Genomic DNA, 18,378 nt, shown 5'->3' on the forward strand with positions numbered 1-18,378 from the left:
GAATGGTGAGGACCAGTGGAGGCTGTCAAGAGCCGTATGGTGTCCAGTGTTAAAAGATAGCATATACTGCCTTGCTCCTTCTTAGCCCGTCTGCTTTGTGCTGGCTGAAACAGGAGCTTTGACAGACACATTGTAAGTATGAAAAGTAATTGAACAGTAAATCCATTTTTTGGGGGTTTAGTAAATTACATACACTGTCAGTTTCTACGCAATCTATTGATCCTGGTCCCGTTTTCTATTGTTCAATGACACAGAACAAAAGTTATTTTCCTATTTTCCTCAAAAAAAAAAAAAAAAAAAAATCCAGTTAATTTGATTCCTTTGGCCGAAACAGAAATCAGTGAATGCAAAAACTATACTCATGTGTAACTACTGTGTATGATTGATAACTGTCAGAAGTTATAGCTGAACATTAAATGGCTGAAACATGCTGGGTTTGATAGAGACATAAAGTAACACTGCAGCAACAATCCGACTGAGATGTGAAAGGGATGGGTCTAGTGGTGGTAGTGTAATAAATTGAATATGTTTACAATGGGGAAGTTCCTCCTCCTGAGTGATAGTCGACACTAATTAACCAACCATTAAACCTTCACTGACAAGATTAAATGTACTGCTTAGAATACCAATTCACAGGCATTTAAATGGACTGGAACTATCCAAATATAATATTTTTTTTCATAGAGATCATGGTAACTAAAAAAAAATAAAAAATACACAGGCATGAAATTAAGATAAAGATTAAATTATGTTGGGCAGGGTATGTTGTGGGTAGTGTGTGTGTCTGTGTGTGTGGGGGGGTTGAAAGAATATTTTAATAAATAAAATTGTTAATGACAGTAATGGAGCAGCATGAGATATATGATCATCAACATCATTCCAATAATGAAATAGGGCAGTATTATATATCTGCATATTGATGTGTAAACACAATATCAATATGCAGATTTTGCAATATAATGAGCCTTTTCCACACTGCATATCATCAGTAAAGTGGAAAAGACTTTGACACTGCATTTTTTTATACATTTCTGTTGACAATTAAAAAGGAAATGCATGAAATAATAAGTTCTGAAAGACAAATTTCAGGGGTGCATCGTACATTTTCAGTTGTAGGAAACTTTGAAACATTTTCACATGCCTTAAAGAAGAAGAAGAGAGTAGGAGGATTCTGCTCCTCAAGCACAAATGCAACTTAAGCTTTGGTGACAGATGGAGGAAGAAAGGATAGTTTGATATAAAGGGAAAAAGCCCTCCAACATTACGGGAACCAACAGGTTTTATGTTGCGACATGGTTCCTCTGGGCATTACAAATCTTTGAAAGTGTGCGGAAAAAGCAAATACACAGACTCTCTTTCTTTCTTAGCTGACAATTCATATATGTCTCAGAGCTCAGTACTTTGGTGTAGCAAAATGTTAAATCCAAAGGATATCCATAATGATGATGGTGATAAATCATTATAATTTACAAGATTTCAAAAGGGTCTTTTGATGTCTTGTGGGCGTACACAGCTATAGCAAGTTGGCAGGACCAGCATGTCTCTTTGGTGCTGCACCACCACTCTGAGGAAAATTGAGCTGATTGACCTATTTTTTTTTTTCTTTCATTTAATATATATTATCTTAGTGGCACTGGTTTAGTAGTAGTTTCATTTTGCAATGACCAAATCACTCGCTATATACCTAAGTGTATAATATTTCTAAATATCTTCATGACACTTCTCATATTGTGTGCCGCATGCTACTGGTTGATTATTAAACTCTGGGTGGATGTCACCTAATGTTTTTTAAGCCTCAACTTTGTTTTGTTTTTTTTTTTATGTTAACCTGCTTTGTCTTCTCTTAAATTAAAATCAATACCAATGTATTGTATTGAAGAAGGTTTCCTGGCCACAAACACAGGAGCAAAACGTTAGCTGTGATAATAAATTAGAAATACAGCCATTTACAATTGTGTTTACAACTAGTGGAGTCGCTCCCTGATGATCATTAGAAAGGATGCAAGTTAAAGCACAAAAGCATTGGCTTCACTGTTTCCTCAATGTGTGCATGTTCACTTGTGCATATAGCCCATGATATAGATTGACTGCTGTTACTTTGAGAGACCCTTGTCAGCAGACGGTCATGCGGTTTCCAAGTAACTGTCTGATTTTTCTTCAAACATAGCCCAAAACTCTGTATGCAACAAGCGAAGTTATGATTGATTTATCTTTTTTTTTTTCATCAGTGTACAACAATCTAGCAATCTATTAACGCACTGCTGATTATGTCGTATTTAACAAGTAATGTCTGTAAAATGTAGAGCCAATAATGGGATAATTACTGAGAGACATAGGGATTGACGTGCAGTCTATTACCAAGTGTCGGTTTATGGGAGGATGCTCACAGTGACATGGATCTGCTTGCCATGTACTGACATGCATGCGGTGACCCTCCTAAAACCTGTGTTGATAGCATTGATCGCATAAATCTGAAATCAATGTCTCCCTGACCACTTGCAAGCTAGTAGCCTGGGCTGAATCCCAGCCTCCAGAGCCGCTCTACGAGCAACACAGCATGGTGTGTTTTTGAAAAGCTTGCAGAGTGAGGCAAACCAATCCATAGCTTCCCTATGGGCAGTGAGGAAGGCGCACAGCCCAAATGTCTGGCCTGTTTGTAGTGCTGCAGAATCTCTGATGCACACGCTAGAGGACCATGGGTTGCCCATTCAACAGGAACAAAACAACAAAATGAAAATTGTGATTTCAGGAACAGTTTCTGTCCATCCAGGCTGCATTAAGTGTTTTTTTTTTTTTATTATTATTATTAACAAAGAATGACATTACTTTTGAAATAACACTTAACACTTGTTATATCCACAAATCTGCTCACAACAACAACTTGTGCTCTCATCCAATCATCCAATTATTTTGTCACTATTTTGTGTTTTATGCACAAAAATTTTACAGTAACCACATATATGTGGTTAATTGGTGACTCTAAATTGTGCGTAGGTCTGAGTGTGAGTGGTTGTTGGTCTCTGTCTGTCTCTGTGTGTTGGCCCTGTGATGGACTGGTGACCTGTCCAGGGTGTACCCCACCTTGTATCAGCTGGGATTGGCTCCAGCACCCCCAGTGGCCCGGGAAATGGATAAACTCTGGAAGATAAATGAATGAATGAATGAATGAATGAATGAATGAATGAATGAATGAATGAATGAATTAATTAATTAATCCAGATGTCAATCTGCTCTACAACAATGATTAAAAGGGGGTGGTGTATAAATTTTTGGTCAGTGTCAGTACCATGACTCAACTTGAAGGTCAGTGCTGCTCCATGTCAGCTGCTAGTATACCTTCAAAACATAACAAGATAAGAGTATGTCGATGTTGTGTTTATTTACCTGTTTGCAGCCGCCAGGCATCTGTTTAATGCAGCTTTAAATGTTTAATTGTTGGACTCTTTGCACTTCTCCGTTTGCTTTACCAAGCAAAGTTCACCATTGTACACTGATGAAACACAAATTAGACAGAGAACTGTTATTTAACAGTTGTCTTATGTTTCAGAGCAAAGGATGATAATAAAGGCCAAAATACCAAAATGTGAAGTCTGTGATGCACAGTGTCATATTTCTGTTTGTTACTATTCCTTTCAAGCTGTTCCCTCGTGAATGCCAAAGAAGAATCAGTCAGAATAGACGGAGATTCAGCACCAAATAATTTCCGCTCTGTGTTGGGGTGTTGGTGAGAGGGCCAGTGTATTATAAAGCAAACAGTGTGATTTTAATAAATCAGACTTGCACAGAGACTGGAATGTTACATGCTGCTGTGTCGCTTTATTGTCCTCTTGCAAATGTGGAGGATATCACAACAACATTATGCTGAAAGAAAATGAACCATGGTCTCATAGCCTAAATTTAATTTCCTATACTGACTGAAAGAAAGGAAAGAATGAGTAAAAGAAAATACAAAACACAGAGGCATCTCTGGCCATCTTTTTTTTTTTTTTTTTTCAAAGTTCAAACTGCTGCAATACCTGGCTGCTAAAAATGGAGCTTCATGACCGAATAAATATTTCTGCTGCCACTGAAATTGAACTGATAAATTCAGGGATTGAGGACATTCACCCTACTCTTATTTTATAATGCTATAGTACTTTTGTAATAGTGTAATTATCAGGTCCAAGTACTGCATATGTATATGTCCTTATCAATGAAATTAAAAGAGACGCTCTTCTTTCTTTTGAAATGGATATTTCATTAAATAGAGCTGATAGAAATAACCAAATGTGCTTGCCAAGGAGACCAAATGTATTTAAGGGTGATTACCTCCTATATTTTGCACAGCTGTTTCATTAGCTGGAAGAAGACATTCTGTCTTATCTGAACCTGAGGACTCAAGAATCATCTCCATTCCCCAACTAATAGCAATTGATTACCGCACGGTTTTATGCGGAACACCTGAGCTATTATTTTCCTCGCATTCTACTATATATTTCAAATTTTCAAAGCACTTGTAGAAATGTGGTGAATTGTCAGCACTCATTCACCGGCACCAAATGAATTAGTCACACCTGAACAAGCGTTAAAATTACTTTCGGATTTGTGCAGATGAAACTTTTAGGAACGATCCACGCGAGAAGGGTTAAATGCTGTGCCTGTTGAAATTCAAAATAGTAAAATACACACATGCAAGTGAAAGAAGCAGATAAATATACAGCATAATGTGTAGAGATGCGTTACTTGCAAGATTAAGGAAAAGTTAAATTTAAAATGAAAGACGATCATTGCACATAATTGGAATTAATGAAGCATAATTGAAAAACTCATGTAAAGCACAAGTGGATATCATTAGAGTGCATATGGCATTGTTTTATGATTGCAGAATATAATGTGAATGTGCACAATAGCAAACCATATTCTATCTAACTGAATGAAGTGAACTGAATCCCCATAGACAAACAGGAAAAAGGGAAAATGTGATTCCACTAAAGCACATGCTGCGGATATTGGACGTATTTCTTCATTTGGCAGAAGAAAAAAGAAATGAATGAAACCATTTTTTTTTTTTATCTTGTGTAATGCGTGTGAAATGAGGGGTTCTAACGTTCACATTTGTTCAATGTCAAAATCGGCGGTGGATGGTGCAGCTGGTTTCTAATAAGACCCACAACTCCAAATTCATTTCACTTCCATTTCTTCATCTTCTCATTCATCGTATTAAATATTTTTCTTTGACAACATTAACCCTGGTCTCAGGAGTTAGCATAATACCCAGTGCATGTAAGCATTCAATGTATGAATACTGCCAATTTTCTTTATTTCCTTTCTTTCATTAATATTGCATCTTGATATCAGATTCAATCAGCCGTCCCTTTGGCCACGGTAAATTTTATTAAATTCAAACCATGAAACATCCTTTTGCTATCTTGTAGCTGTCAGATAGTCCAGATCTTTCCGCCTTCCTGTGTCTTAATGCCTCGTATCCAAAGACTAAGTGACAGATTGATAGCTCAGTGATAATACCATGCCTGCTCTGTCAGTCTAAGAAAGGCCAAGTCTTCTCTCCTCCATTCAGAACTTACATGACAGGAGTGTAAGTCATAAGGAGCACTGGAGCCATTATAACATCGTCCTCATCCGTTAGTAAGTGGATTATGGGCCCGGAGCACTGGCATGCTTTTATATGTGGTTTGGTTTTATTGGCTCTATAAGAGGACACAGTCCACTTAGTCCTCACTTTGATTCCAAGTAATGTCTGGCATTAGACTATTTTTTTCCATATCGTCTGTATTAGCCCAGCAGTGCAAGGGCGCTAATGCATGTTGATGGTTTGGAATTACATTTGTCACAGAGGTAGATTTGATTGAGAACCATTCGGAGTACTTGACATTTAACATCTTATTTGAGTTTACCCTGTGATAAATGAAGCAATGGCACAGCTCAATGTTACGTCAACGCTTATATTGTTATATTTTCATTTCCTCAATTGTCAAATTCCTTAGTCTGTTCTGTGTTTTGCCATGTTAATTAAAACAACAGCTGAATTAAACTCATTTCAAACCATAAATCTCTGACAGTGTGACAACGAAGTCATTCAGATGTAAGTGGCATAAAAGCATCCAAAGAATGAGTTAACGTAAGATTGAACTAATTAGATATTAAACTGTTTTTCAGTTTCTTTAATTGTCTTCACAAAAATAGCTTCTGAGCACTTTACAAATATTCGAAGGTCTGCGCTCGCTTGCTTTATATCTGCTCTGTCAGGCTTCGCCCTGGAGTGCTGGCCAATCAAAGGAGAGGTTCTCCGCCACTTTTCTGATGACCCTAACTGGTTGAGTGCTGGGCAAGCTCCTTCCAAAATGTAATTACTGAAAATTTACCACTTACTTTCATTTGAAAGTATTAAGTTAATTTAAGATATTAGTTTCTGTAAAGCAACAAGTGACTTTTGTGTTACTTTGATCTAAACATATGCCGACACTAAGGCATTAAAAAATGGAAGTGTCCAATGTTTTTTCATGGTGAATAATCAAAGCACAAAAGCTCACTTTAACTGAACTTCATTACTCATGTCGTGGGGGTAGTACTGTAGAGCCACATGAGGTCTATTGGATTTAAAAACAGTGACAACATTGTGTAAAAGCTACCCACTTGAATTAAAGTAGTAGTAACCAAAAGCTTTATATGACAAGACACACACTCTTTTTTAATGCTGCTTTTATTTCCTACTTTTACAATTTAAAGAGGAAAAGGCATAGTCTTCACCAAGAACTGAATCACAGCCTCACTTAACATAGAGCATGTTGCGTAGAGTATGTCAAATACATAATCACATAAGGCGAAAGTGTTGAGTTCTTCGCTGCACCAAATTAATCAAAGAATACATTTTCATCTCACTTTATACAATATGGGACCTTTCATCCCAGAGCTACAATCCAGTTTGGTAAACCACGCCCATGACCTCATTTAACTCTCTCACTCAGTGTCTTTCAAAGTTTCCTCTCTCTCTGTTTACACCAGATGTTTTTCAGACACAATTTTAGTCGACCATTTCAATTTTAATCAATAGAAAGTGTCTACACATGTGATATTGCTTTTCACTTAAGCCACCTTCTGCTGTTTGAATCTCAATAACAGTTGAATTACTGCTCAAAACACAAAACTTTCCATGAGTTCTAGATGATCGCCACAGAGAGAGCTAACAGGATTCCCATCATTGAGTCAGAAATAATGAAATAAACAGCAGACAGTTGAGTTCAGCTTTTTAACAACTTTACTGGTCGTGACTTAGAGTGGAGTTAGAGTAGAGTTAAAAAAACAGTCCATATAATAATAAAGTGGTAAAAGAATAATTTTGTTTGACTAAATATACTAAAATTAGAAAAGGAAAATTAAAGCATTATTAAATTCAATTTTTGCTCTTGCCAAAATTTGCTCTCACTTTATTTTGCTCCTCAGGGAAATATTTATCTTTTAGTGACTTTACTGTGTTAATTTTGAAGTTGCATTTTTATTTTTAGCCTTCATGCTGTTGCAGTTGGAAATAAAAGCCTGATGACGCTGAGGTGGACCACAAGAAAAAACAAAACAACGACCTAAGAGAGGCTTTTTCCATTATATTCTATTTTCCATTTGTTAGCACTTAAGTGACTTCTTCTATTTCATTACATTAGTGTATAGCTACGATTATAAACCCCTTGTAGCCCAGTTTCATTTTACGGCATCTAATATGATGTACAAAGACAAACTAAAAGCTCATCGCAGGCATCCAGGTTTCATCTGGAAGGTTATGAGTATCACAGGTTTTCCGCACACAGTCACTCTTATATGCAGGTGAATAAGGGACTTCATCAGTGACTTTCAAAGTGCTGAAAACATAATCATTATGACCCATATCATGGTGTCACTTGTTAATGTCCTTGACTATGCATATTAAGCAAACAGCTTATGCAAATACACCTCTGCTTTAATTTAATAAGAGAATCTGAAAACCACATTTTTATTCAGCCTGAGAACTCTTATCATATTTGAAACAGGATCTTTTAAATGTCATTTATAGATTAAATAACTTTTTTTCTATTTCATCATTTCTATTTCTCTTTCTGTAACTTTCTGTGACCTACTTTTTTTGAGTGAACTGTCGCAGTTCCACTGGAATGTATTTCTTTCATTCTCTCCATCAGTTTTCATTTAATCTTTGTCACTATATTTATTTTGACAATTGAGATCATTAGCATGCTCATTTTGTTTTAAGAGTTTTCTGTTTTAATTCCATTGAAGCAGGAAAATGTGGACGGCATTTTGGATCAGTTGTTGTCATGGTAAGTACTGTAGAGGCGGTGAAGACAGAAACATCTGTATGCACGTGACCAGAGGGAGGCACAGTTCTTTTTGCTCTGATTTTAAATGGGCTCCTGACTGGCTGATTGAAATGGATTCACTTTTTTAAAATCCATCTGCAGTGGCAAATTGCTGCTGTCTCTCTCTTTGAGCTGTCACCTTGACATTTTCATAACTCTTTTTGACATTTTTCAAATTGTTCAAAGTATCCAATTTAGATTGCCGCTCTAGGCTGGGCAGCATCAGATTAGGAACGAGGATGTGGCAAATTGCACATACTGTACAGTCAACGTTATGTCTTCAGGTCCAAATTGTGGCCCTGTCTGCATTTTATCTCATCTTTCGGGACACTTTCTCAAAATTGTTTCTTTCTGTAACCTTACAAATGAAAATAAAAGAATTAGATAAAGGACAAGTAAAACCAAACTGTCCAGGTATCTGCTCTCGCTGCTTTCTTTCATGGGGAAATATGGTCTGATATTCAAACTGACAACCCTTGTCTCTGTCCTAAGTTTCCACGGGCTTTGTACTTTAGTCTTGACTTGACTGTGATCCACATCGTCTTCCTCAGCCAGATCATCCGACTCCGCTCATGCCCTCGCCGCTCTGTCTTTGGCTTTCTCTCCTCTTTGCCACTTCTCTTCCTCTTCACTTCCTGTCGGAATCAGTCTCAGTCCCCCTTCTAACCTCACCTCAGGACAGACACGGTGCCCTTTATATGTCCATCTTGTGCAAGCACCCAGTCCACTGCGCCTGCAGGCACAGTGGAAACCGCCTTGTAAATCATTAAAATCTGACAGAAAATGAGTAAAATGAAAGCGGTCATGTGAAATTACCCAGTCATCCGGTATCAGGGCTTCCTGGAGAACTTCTCTGAACTGATATTTAAAAACAGTAAACTATTTCCTTTATTTATTGATTATATTCATTTTTTTGGCCGCATTATTGTCAGTAAAAATTACATTATATTCATTAATTTATAGGCTTCTGTTATCTGGACACGAGGTGCTGCCACTTTGGGCAGTGGTGGGCAGAAATTCTGAAGGACCCTAAAGTTAGACCACTGACCTCTGCTTCTTAAGACCATGTTCACACAGCAAGCCTGAGTGGCCCAAATCTGATTTTATTTCCCCCAATGTGACGAAGATCGGATTATTTCATGACAGTACGACCTGTACAAATCACATGGGCCACTTTCATTCATTCATCTTCTACTGCTTATCCATTTTGGGTTCGCTGGGGTTTTTGAGGCTAATCCCAGCTGAACCAGTCCATCACAGGACAGACAACCACTCACACTCAGACCTACGGACAATTTAGAGTTATCAGTTAACCTAAACATGATGTCTTTGGATGGTGGGAGGAAACCCATGCAGGCATGAGGAGAACATACAAGCTCCACACAGAAAGGCCCCAGGCCTGGGAACCGAACCCACAACCTTCTTGTTGTAGGGCAACAGCGCTAATCACTATGCTGCCTTGCCATTTTCGTATGTGGTTCTAAATAAGATTGGATCACATTGGAGTCCAAAGTTTTAGAGCATAATGTGAACAGCTGCGTAGAAAAATCGGATCTAGAAAGAAATCTGAATGACTGTGAACATGGTCTAAGATTTTGCCCACAGGCCTTTTTGCTTTTAGATTTGTTTGAACACAATGACTCATGACTCACCCAAAGCAGGCAAACGTTCTGCAATTGTGTTACTAATGGATGGAAATATTGTTGTATAACTACTGTAGTCAGGTTCCCTTTGTTTCTGTAGACATTAGACAGTCATTTGAGGTTCTGCTGGCCGAAAGGTTTGAGCAGTAAGCTTGTGACCGACGGTTGCCAAGTCATGAATGTGAATCAGCAGCACAGAATACTCATCAGCATGACTGTGATGCCTTTAACTATGCAAGAGACTTAATGGTTCTTATTATGAAAGATAACTAACCTCACAGTGAAAATACCCTGAATGAATGAAGGTGAAAAGAAAAAAGAAATCAGATGGAGGAACAAAAAGCACCCTGTGGTTGCTATGAATGGAGTTCACATAAATGCTGATTGCCAACATTTGATGAATTAATCCAATTTACCAAAAGATGTAAAATCTTACTGCATGCTTTGAAACCTTGTTGGTGTTTGGTTTTTATGGACAGGGTTTCTCTGAATTTACAATCTGCCGTTGTCTGCATCTTATCTGAGTGAGCTGACCTTGTCATCCTTGAAAAACATGGAAAACAAAACAAAGAAATGTCAAATGTCAGTGGAGTATTTTCAGTCTCTGCATACACCAAGCCTTGTCATCACTGTGTGATTGCCAGGAAAACAATGGAGTCAGGGAAAGTAACTCCACTTGGCCATGACAGGGTCCAACACATAAAATAACAGCTTGAGACGTTTTCCCTTTCAGTTAAAACAAATGGCAAATAGATGTTTCCCAGTATTTTTGTCTAGATGCTGAAAGAAGATGACTGTAGCTGCTTACAGTGGTTATCATGCAGGCTATTTTCTCTATCTACGCTACAATTCAGCAACCATTCAGCACTGACACATGCTTTCAGAGTGCAAACAGTCTGTTTAAATACAACAAATGCCCAAATAAAAGTCATTGGCCATAGCTTAGCCATAGCACATTCCACACAGCTTTAAATTATTAGTCAGCCATGTACTGAACTTTCCTGTCCTTAACTTCAAGGTGAAACATTTGCAGCACAGAATTAGAGCTATAGCCTTTTAAAAACACTGTATGTGTTATTCACTAAATTGCATTGGCAATGTTTTGCAAATTGTACTCTTGGCATCATGACTGTGACTTTGATCCCAATTCTACTTGGCAAGAGTCTCTGACTCCTCTTTGACTCTCTCTTTTCTCTCTCTGTCTGCTTTTTTCTCCTCTCCCTCTTTTTCTGTCTCTGTTCCAAATGCCACCCTCTTCCCCTCAGGGCGGGATGATCGCCCTTCTGCTGTCCATCCTGTGCCTGGTCCTGATCCTCTACACCCGCAGGCGCTGGTGTAAACGCCGCCGCATCCCCCAGCCTCAGAAGAGTGCCAGCGCGGAGGCAGCTAATGAGATCCACTACATCCCCTCAGTGCTGATGGGAGGCCAGGCCCGGGAGAGCTTGAGGAACTCGCGGGGTCAGGGACCAAACTCGAGTGGCACCCTCAGCATTCGAGAGACACCGATTCTGGATGGGTACAAGCAGGATTTGGGTGGATGGTGGATAAATATAATCTAAAATGTTAAAATTATCACACTGAGTAACTGAAAGTAACCAGATTACATGTGGAACTGTGGTTTGACATGTTGTATTGGTTAATACTCTTATAGTTTACTGGCTTAACTCAGGGTCTTCCCCCAGGTACGAGTATGACATCACTGACCTACGTCACCATCTGCAGCGGGAATGCATGAACGGCGGAGAGGAATTTGCCAGCCAAGTCACCCGCACACTGGACTCCCTCCAGGGTTGCAATGACAAGAATAATATGGACCTCACACCCGGTGAGTTGACACGTGTACAAACAGCAAGGTCAAAAAAGACAAAGCACGACATGCACGTGAAAAATAAAAATCAGCCTTAGAGCTCCTTTTCGTTTCAATTAACGGTGAATCAATTACAGCACACTGATGAGCTAAAGCTTTACGACCAGAAGGTGCACGCTGAATGGCTCCCATCACACTGCAGGGTTTGATGCATTCAGTGCTGTGACACATTCCTCCTTTAACCATCATTAAAAATATCTGTGATTTTCTCCACAGTAGCTCTAACTGGCTTGCAGTCTTACATGATAACCATGCTTGCATAATCAACCTGTGAGCAGTTGCAATGTTTTGGCAGAGCAGTGTAGATGTAAAGTGAAAGGGATCAGTTCCAGTGAGAGCATGGACAGAATTACTCATCACTTGCTATGTACTGTAAGCGCTTTTCCCACCCCCCAGCAATTACTCATATACAGCATTTACTGAATTGTTTAGTCTCACCTCTTCATAAACTAGTTTCTGTTAGCAGAGCAACATCCAATGGAAAAAAAAAAAAAAAAAAAAAAAAAACTCTGATAAATCCCCTTAATAGTTCTTGTTCTTCTGAATGTTCACTCCCAACTGTGTGTTGAAAAGAAAATATTGAGTGGAGTTGTGTCACACTAAACCACAAGCAGCTTGAAATGGCTGCTAATATTATATTATGACTTTCTTTAGCAATATACTGTGTGATATGCATTAGTTCCTGTCAAGCTGTGCACTTTTAGGGGGTGAAAATCTGAAAAGATGGATATCGCTGCCTTGTGATAAGAGATTGAGGCCTTCAGTGAGAGCAAAAGGCCTAGAATGGCTCGCTCTCTCTCTCATGGTCTTCTCCTGAACCAGCTAAATCATGTTCACTTATCTTGTCGAACAGAAAGTGGCTTTCCTCTCCTGCATATTCCTCAATGAGTTATGACTAAATGTGGGGTTTAGGCTATTTCTGGGAGGAGCAGAAACTAGATAAATGCTGACAGCAGGGGCTCTCCAGATCAGAACTGAAGACAAATCATGCACATCATTATGCATTGGCTGAGCTTCAATACAATTCGGTGGCCTTACCCGTCAAAAAAGTCTGCCTGACAACCATGAGCTGTGTTGTTTTATACATGAAATCATTCATTCATCCGTATATGTGTATTTGACTGTGAATGTGATTTTACAATCATGATTTATGACTGAGATTTTCTGACACAGGGCATGATGTTTCCCAAAAATGTCCTGATAACCTTCTAATTTCATTTAGGGTACTTTGTCCCAGACGAAGAAAACCGATAACATACCTGAGCCTGTTCCATGTTTGACAGTTAGGAAAGCGTCCTCCCCTTTGAAAGCCTAATATCTTCATCTGAAGATCGAGCTGATGTAACCTAAAAGCACAGATTTAGCTTGGTGTGTCCAAACGACGTTCTCCTTGAGGCATTGTACCATGTCCATTTATTTTAACAAACTCAAGTCTGTTTTTATACTTCTTTTTCAAAAGCAGCCCGTTTGAGTGCACATTCATTCAGAAAGTGGAGTATGATAAAAGAGGAAAAGCCCTCTACATTGAAATTGGAGGTCAGCTTGCGTCTCCTTGTGTCTGTCGAAGTTTTCTTTCCCGCTCTTCAATGTGCGGTCGGTTAGCTAAGCCACATCGGACCTTAATAATCGTATCATTTTCTGAGAGGAACAGCAAGCTGTTTTTGAAAGCTACCTATTTTCTTCTTTAGCTCCCTAGAGAACTGTTTTCTTTTTCTTTTTTCTACTTTGTGTGTTTCTTTCTCTTGTGGTGCACAAAATGATCCCAAAAACTACAATGCTTAGATCCTCTGAATAACTGAAAGACTGAAGACATATGTGATACTAATGGTCTACTGCTAACAAAGACCTCAGGGCCACTTTGGCTGAAACAAGAATTCATACATTCATACAGAGCCTTTGGAGGTCTGAATGAAAGGATGTGAACTTAAACATTTTAAAGAAAGTTAAAAGTCACAGTTTCTGAGTGTAAGACTATGAACATATTTGGTTGCATTATTAATGACTCTTAAACTCAGATTTCTAATTTGCCAATTCCAATGCACAGAGGAATTAAGCATGGATGGTTGAGTTTTGTCTCATGCCTGATGGTAAATATCGTATTTGGTGAGATATATTGTCTATGTTAGCAAATATCATCCAACACCTATTAAAAATGTGTTTGATTGTCAAGCAGAGTCGCTGTGTGTGGCACAGTCCGTCAGCCACAGGGTAGTGAAGAAAGAAAGACTTGACATGAAAGACTGATAAAATAAACTATTTGTGAAATTTTTATTGCGCACAAACAAACCAAATAAATAACTAAAACAAGAAGTAGGTCCATTTTCCCATAGATTTTCAACCGATCTAACCTCTCTTTACACCCAGTAGAGGTGCCCCCTCATAGTCATTTGGTAGAATCCATTTTCCAGTCTTTCCAACTCTAAGTTTACTTTCCAACCGCTTTGATACAGATGATAATAAGGACTTATGGTTAACACATCTATTTTTTTAAATATCTAAATTTTATTCAGTCCATCAACACATTATGAGCTGGACATGTTGACTTAGAGTAATGGCCGAAAATGTTATGAGCAAACTATTTGTATCATTAATGCGCTTATGGCATTCAGTGTGTATTTTCCAGTTTGTATAGGGCATTCTTTCATGTGCCTGGAAAACTTATCTGTTCATTTTAAATTGCAAACTAACTAAACTACAAGGTTGAAGCTTTCACATATTTAAGTTGTAGCCTTGTGGGTTTATTCTTTTTCATTCTTTCCAGCCATACAGTTTTTAATAAAAACGAATAAAACAGTTAGTTTAGTGTAGTATTGGTGAGGGGATGACAATAAAAGATAAATAATTGTCCTAGCAGGGAACGATATAATTACATTAACACAAATACAATAATTGAAGTAATCTATGAAAATGAAGAAAACTAATTGAATTTTTAATGAAATACCTTGACATATTTTACTCTCATATAGGAGGGAAGTAATTACCTAAATGGAAATCAACCAGACAAATTATTCAAACACAATGGCTCACAATACCTTTGAAAGAAGGATTGGAAAATCAAAATTCAGAACCTGCTCATCTGTTTTCACAATGCAGGCCTGGCATTAGATGTAAATATCAAAACCCAAGGTATTCTCTTGAAGGATTTCTTTCTCACACATTGAATAATCTCAAGGCCTCAATGCCTGCCAAGAATTAGTTTTAGACTATATTTTCCATCATCACTGGATCTTGGAGAATCCACTCCTTGGAGAATCAGTCTATGAAGTAGAGTCGTTTTGATTTTTTGTTATGCTTTCTGACTTTCAATTAGCAGCAGATACAGAGCTCTGATTCATCAGGAGATTGGATTTGATAAGAAATGAAGGAAGGAGAATAATTGCATCAAAGATAGTGGATGCCATGGGCTACAAAAATGACAACCCTGGGTTAGGGTTATGGTTGAACAATGGCACCATTGGAATTTAGACAGGAAATATTTTTAGTTGCCCTAACGTTTTGTCCCAGCAAGATTAAATAGAAAATAATGGGCTGTCACAATTAACCCATGCCCCATGTACGGCATCTCTAAAATCACTTCTTTGTTGTTTGAATCTTCACACAGAAATGGGTAAATGCGAATTTTATTAGGAGTACGTTTCTTTTTTTTGCTGTTGTTGTTGTTGGTTTTTTTTTTTTTTTTTATCATCCAAGTGTACTGAAGCTCAGTCAGAGCTTTAGGAGTGACAGGTTTACGAGCAAAGATGGTTGGTTTTAAGGCTTGACTTCTGAATACAGCCTGTGAGCATTTCTCTGTGGACTGAGGACTTTAAAACATTCACTGTAAAAATATAGAACCTAAACCTGATTCACAGTAAAAAAAAAAAATTTTCACTTTCTATGATATGGGACCCTCAAGGCTCAGTGCTGCAGCACATTTAGTTTGAAATAAAATGAATCCTAACATAAAGTGCCAAGTCTCAGATTTAATTTCAGCACTTTTACATTCAAACAGTTGTGTGAGGGAGGCATTTGGCACAGTGTCCAATGTTTAGGGTAATTAATTGGAGCCTTGCCTGCAAAATATTTTTCATGTGTCTCTTAGTTCTTTCAGAATCGGTGCCCAACAGCAGAATTGAATCACAATTAAATCTGAAGGGAGGTTTATTTTGTTAGCATGCTAGCATTGCTAATTAGTATTAATTAGATTAAAAAGTCGAGCTGAGGCTGGTTACATGCATTTCCATATTTAATTACCAGTCAGTGCACTTGATCTTGAGGACAAAAAAAAACACAAATGTGGAGAGCGTGGGAAAAACGCGAGCCAAATGTTACAGTAGTCTATGTAATAACTGACAAGAAATATATATATATATATATTTTTTTTTTTATTTATTTTTTTTTTTTTTTACAAAAAGAAAGACATTAGATTTCAGTCTAATGTCTAAAGAGAGAGGAGACTTATGAACTCATGAAATAGTGGACTGACCAACAAGCTGAAAGACCTTGCCATCCTTGTTTTACTGTTCCTTGGGACAATCATATCACTATCTTATATTTAGAGGACTTGATGATTTAATCCTCGGAAATTAAATATGGTTTCTGTATGTAGCTTTGATGAGTTTTAATTTAATTTCAACTCCCCTAGTTAAAAACTTTTTTTTTTACCTTACTTTTCCACCTCCGATTTATATATATATGTATATATACTTATTTATTTTCCTTTCCATTTCCCCTTCTGTGATTACATTACACCTCTCCACAGTGAGTGACAACACCAAGCTGGCCCTAATGAACAAATACAAGGACAACATCATCGCCACGAGCCCCATCGACAGCAACCACCAGCAGAACACCCTGCTTCCGCACAACACATCTACCAGCCAACGCAAACGTCTCTCCAGCAACACCCGCGGTGAGTCAGTCTCTCCCATAGATTCACCCTTTCACAGAAAAAAGCAGAAAAATACCTTGCAATTCCAAAAAAAAAAAAAAAGAAGGACCAAGCACGGCGTTGTGTAGTAAATTGTTTTAATTTCCCATCCACAAATTGCGAGCATCAGTGAAAGGCCTGTTTCACCGAGTGATCAGAAACACAACTCTCACCGAATGATGACATCGAGCTATTCCAGGGCAAAATTAGCAGAGAGCTAGGTTCACCATTTCAACTCAAAATGAAATATTAAGTCGGATTCTCGATCACAACTATTTTTTCTAACTTTTGATCCCCGTAGGAAATAGAGGCTTGTTAACCTTGCTTGCTGACATTACCACCTCTTTACTTTATCAATGTGTCTATCCGGATTGGGGTAAAACAGGTGATATCAGCTCTATGGCTGCTTTAAAGGGCCACCACTTGAATTTCATTGCTGATATCATCTGTCTGTGCCCCTGAAGGGCAGCCGAACAATACACAGAATAAAGATACAAATTTTGGATTTGACTTTTATGGTGTTTATGGCTGCTGCCCCGCGGGGGCCCTTATCTCCAATTCATATTTATCTGTGTTCAGAAAACTTGGATGGTATACAAATGCCAAGTCACACTCAACATGCATCTTTGCGAACCTGACTTTTCTTTTTCAATAAAAATGCACCATGAAGTGGAGTTACGAGGTGTTCATCGCTTGGCAATCTTGATCAATGCCCAGCTGCACATATATTTTATCTCCACGTTTATCTCTCCCAGCTCTACAGCCAGCAAGAAATCACGGTGAACCAGTGAATCCCACGACACAGGTTTAATCATTTACAGCCTTATGAACGTCCTTTGGAAACTCCCAATGACCCTGAGACATTTTCAAACTCATTTGACAAAAGTTGTAAATAATACAGTAAAGAATACAAAACCATGGGGGGAAAGATCTTTGCAGCTCACCACGGATAACCCACAGCAGTCCACAAGCAAGTCATCATGTAGAATGAGTTTTTCAAATTTCAACAAAAATGCAACTCACTTGCTGAAATTTCTTCACAAACTACTAAATACATGGTTTTCTGTTGAAGTTGTGCTGGAAATTGCTTATGTTGTGTGAATGTGGCGTGAATGTAAACGCTCAAGCACTTACTATTCATCATTCAGCAGTTCACATGAAATCGTGTTTGTTCTCATTGGGTCCATTTGTCTAACCTTATCAACCCTTATGTTTGCGTCTCCCTGCCCAAAGACTGTGGAACAAAGAAAGTGAAACGAGAGAGAGGTTACTATTGGTCCAATGGAGTGCAACAACATTTTCAAAATGTCATTTTAAAATGTTTACTTTACCTCAAATTTTTACCTTACTTTACTTACCTCAGACCATCCTCCTTCCTCCAAACTTTCAGCCCAAATAAATAAATAAATAACAAATTCAATGATGTTAAATTTGAAACGTGCATCTTAGAAAGGAGGGAATACAGTGTGCAGCAGTTCAGTTTGGGTTTTCTGCAAACTGACAGGAAGGGTTGTCATTTTTAATCAATACACTGAATCACAATCTGTATGTTTTATCACAGCCAGTGACTTTTCATTCATGCTCATTCTGTTTCATTCATGAGTGGTGGAAACCCAA

General features: G+C 38.1%; 1 protein-coding gene across 1 annotated transcript in view; it reads left to right on the forward strand.

The window, feature by feature from the left end:
* Positions 1 to 18,378, forward strand: part of astn1 (astrotactin 1) — a 402,459-nt gene that overhangs the window by 79,258 nt on the left and 304,823 nt on the right. Inside the window, exons 3-6 of the mRNA XM_029524898.1 lie at positions 11,251 to 11,501; positions 11,668 to 11,810; positions 16,594 to 16,743; positions 17,517 to 17,540. Of these exons, the coding sequence (XP_029380758.1) occupies positions 11,251 to 11,501; positions 11,668 to 11,810; positions 16,594 to 16,743; positions 17,517 to 17,540 (568 nt within the window). The remainder of the gene's footprint in view (positions 1 to 11,250; positions 11,502 to 11,667; positions 11,811 to 16,593; positions 16,744 to 17,516; positions 17,541 to 18,378) is intronic.

The sequence above is a fragment of the Echeneis naucrates genome, chromosome 17, assembly GCF_900963305.1.
Source record: "Echeneis naucrates chromosome 17, fEcheNa1.1, whole genome shotgun sequence".
Classification (NCBI taxonomy): Eukaryota; Metazoa; Chordata; class Actinopteri; order Carangiformes; family Echeneidae; genus Echeneis; species Echeneis naucrates.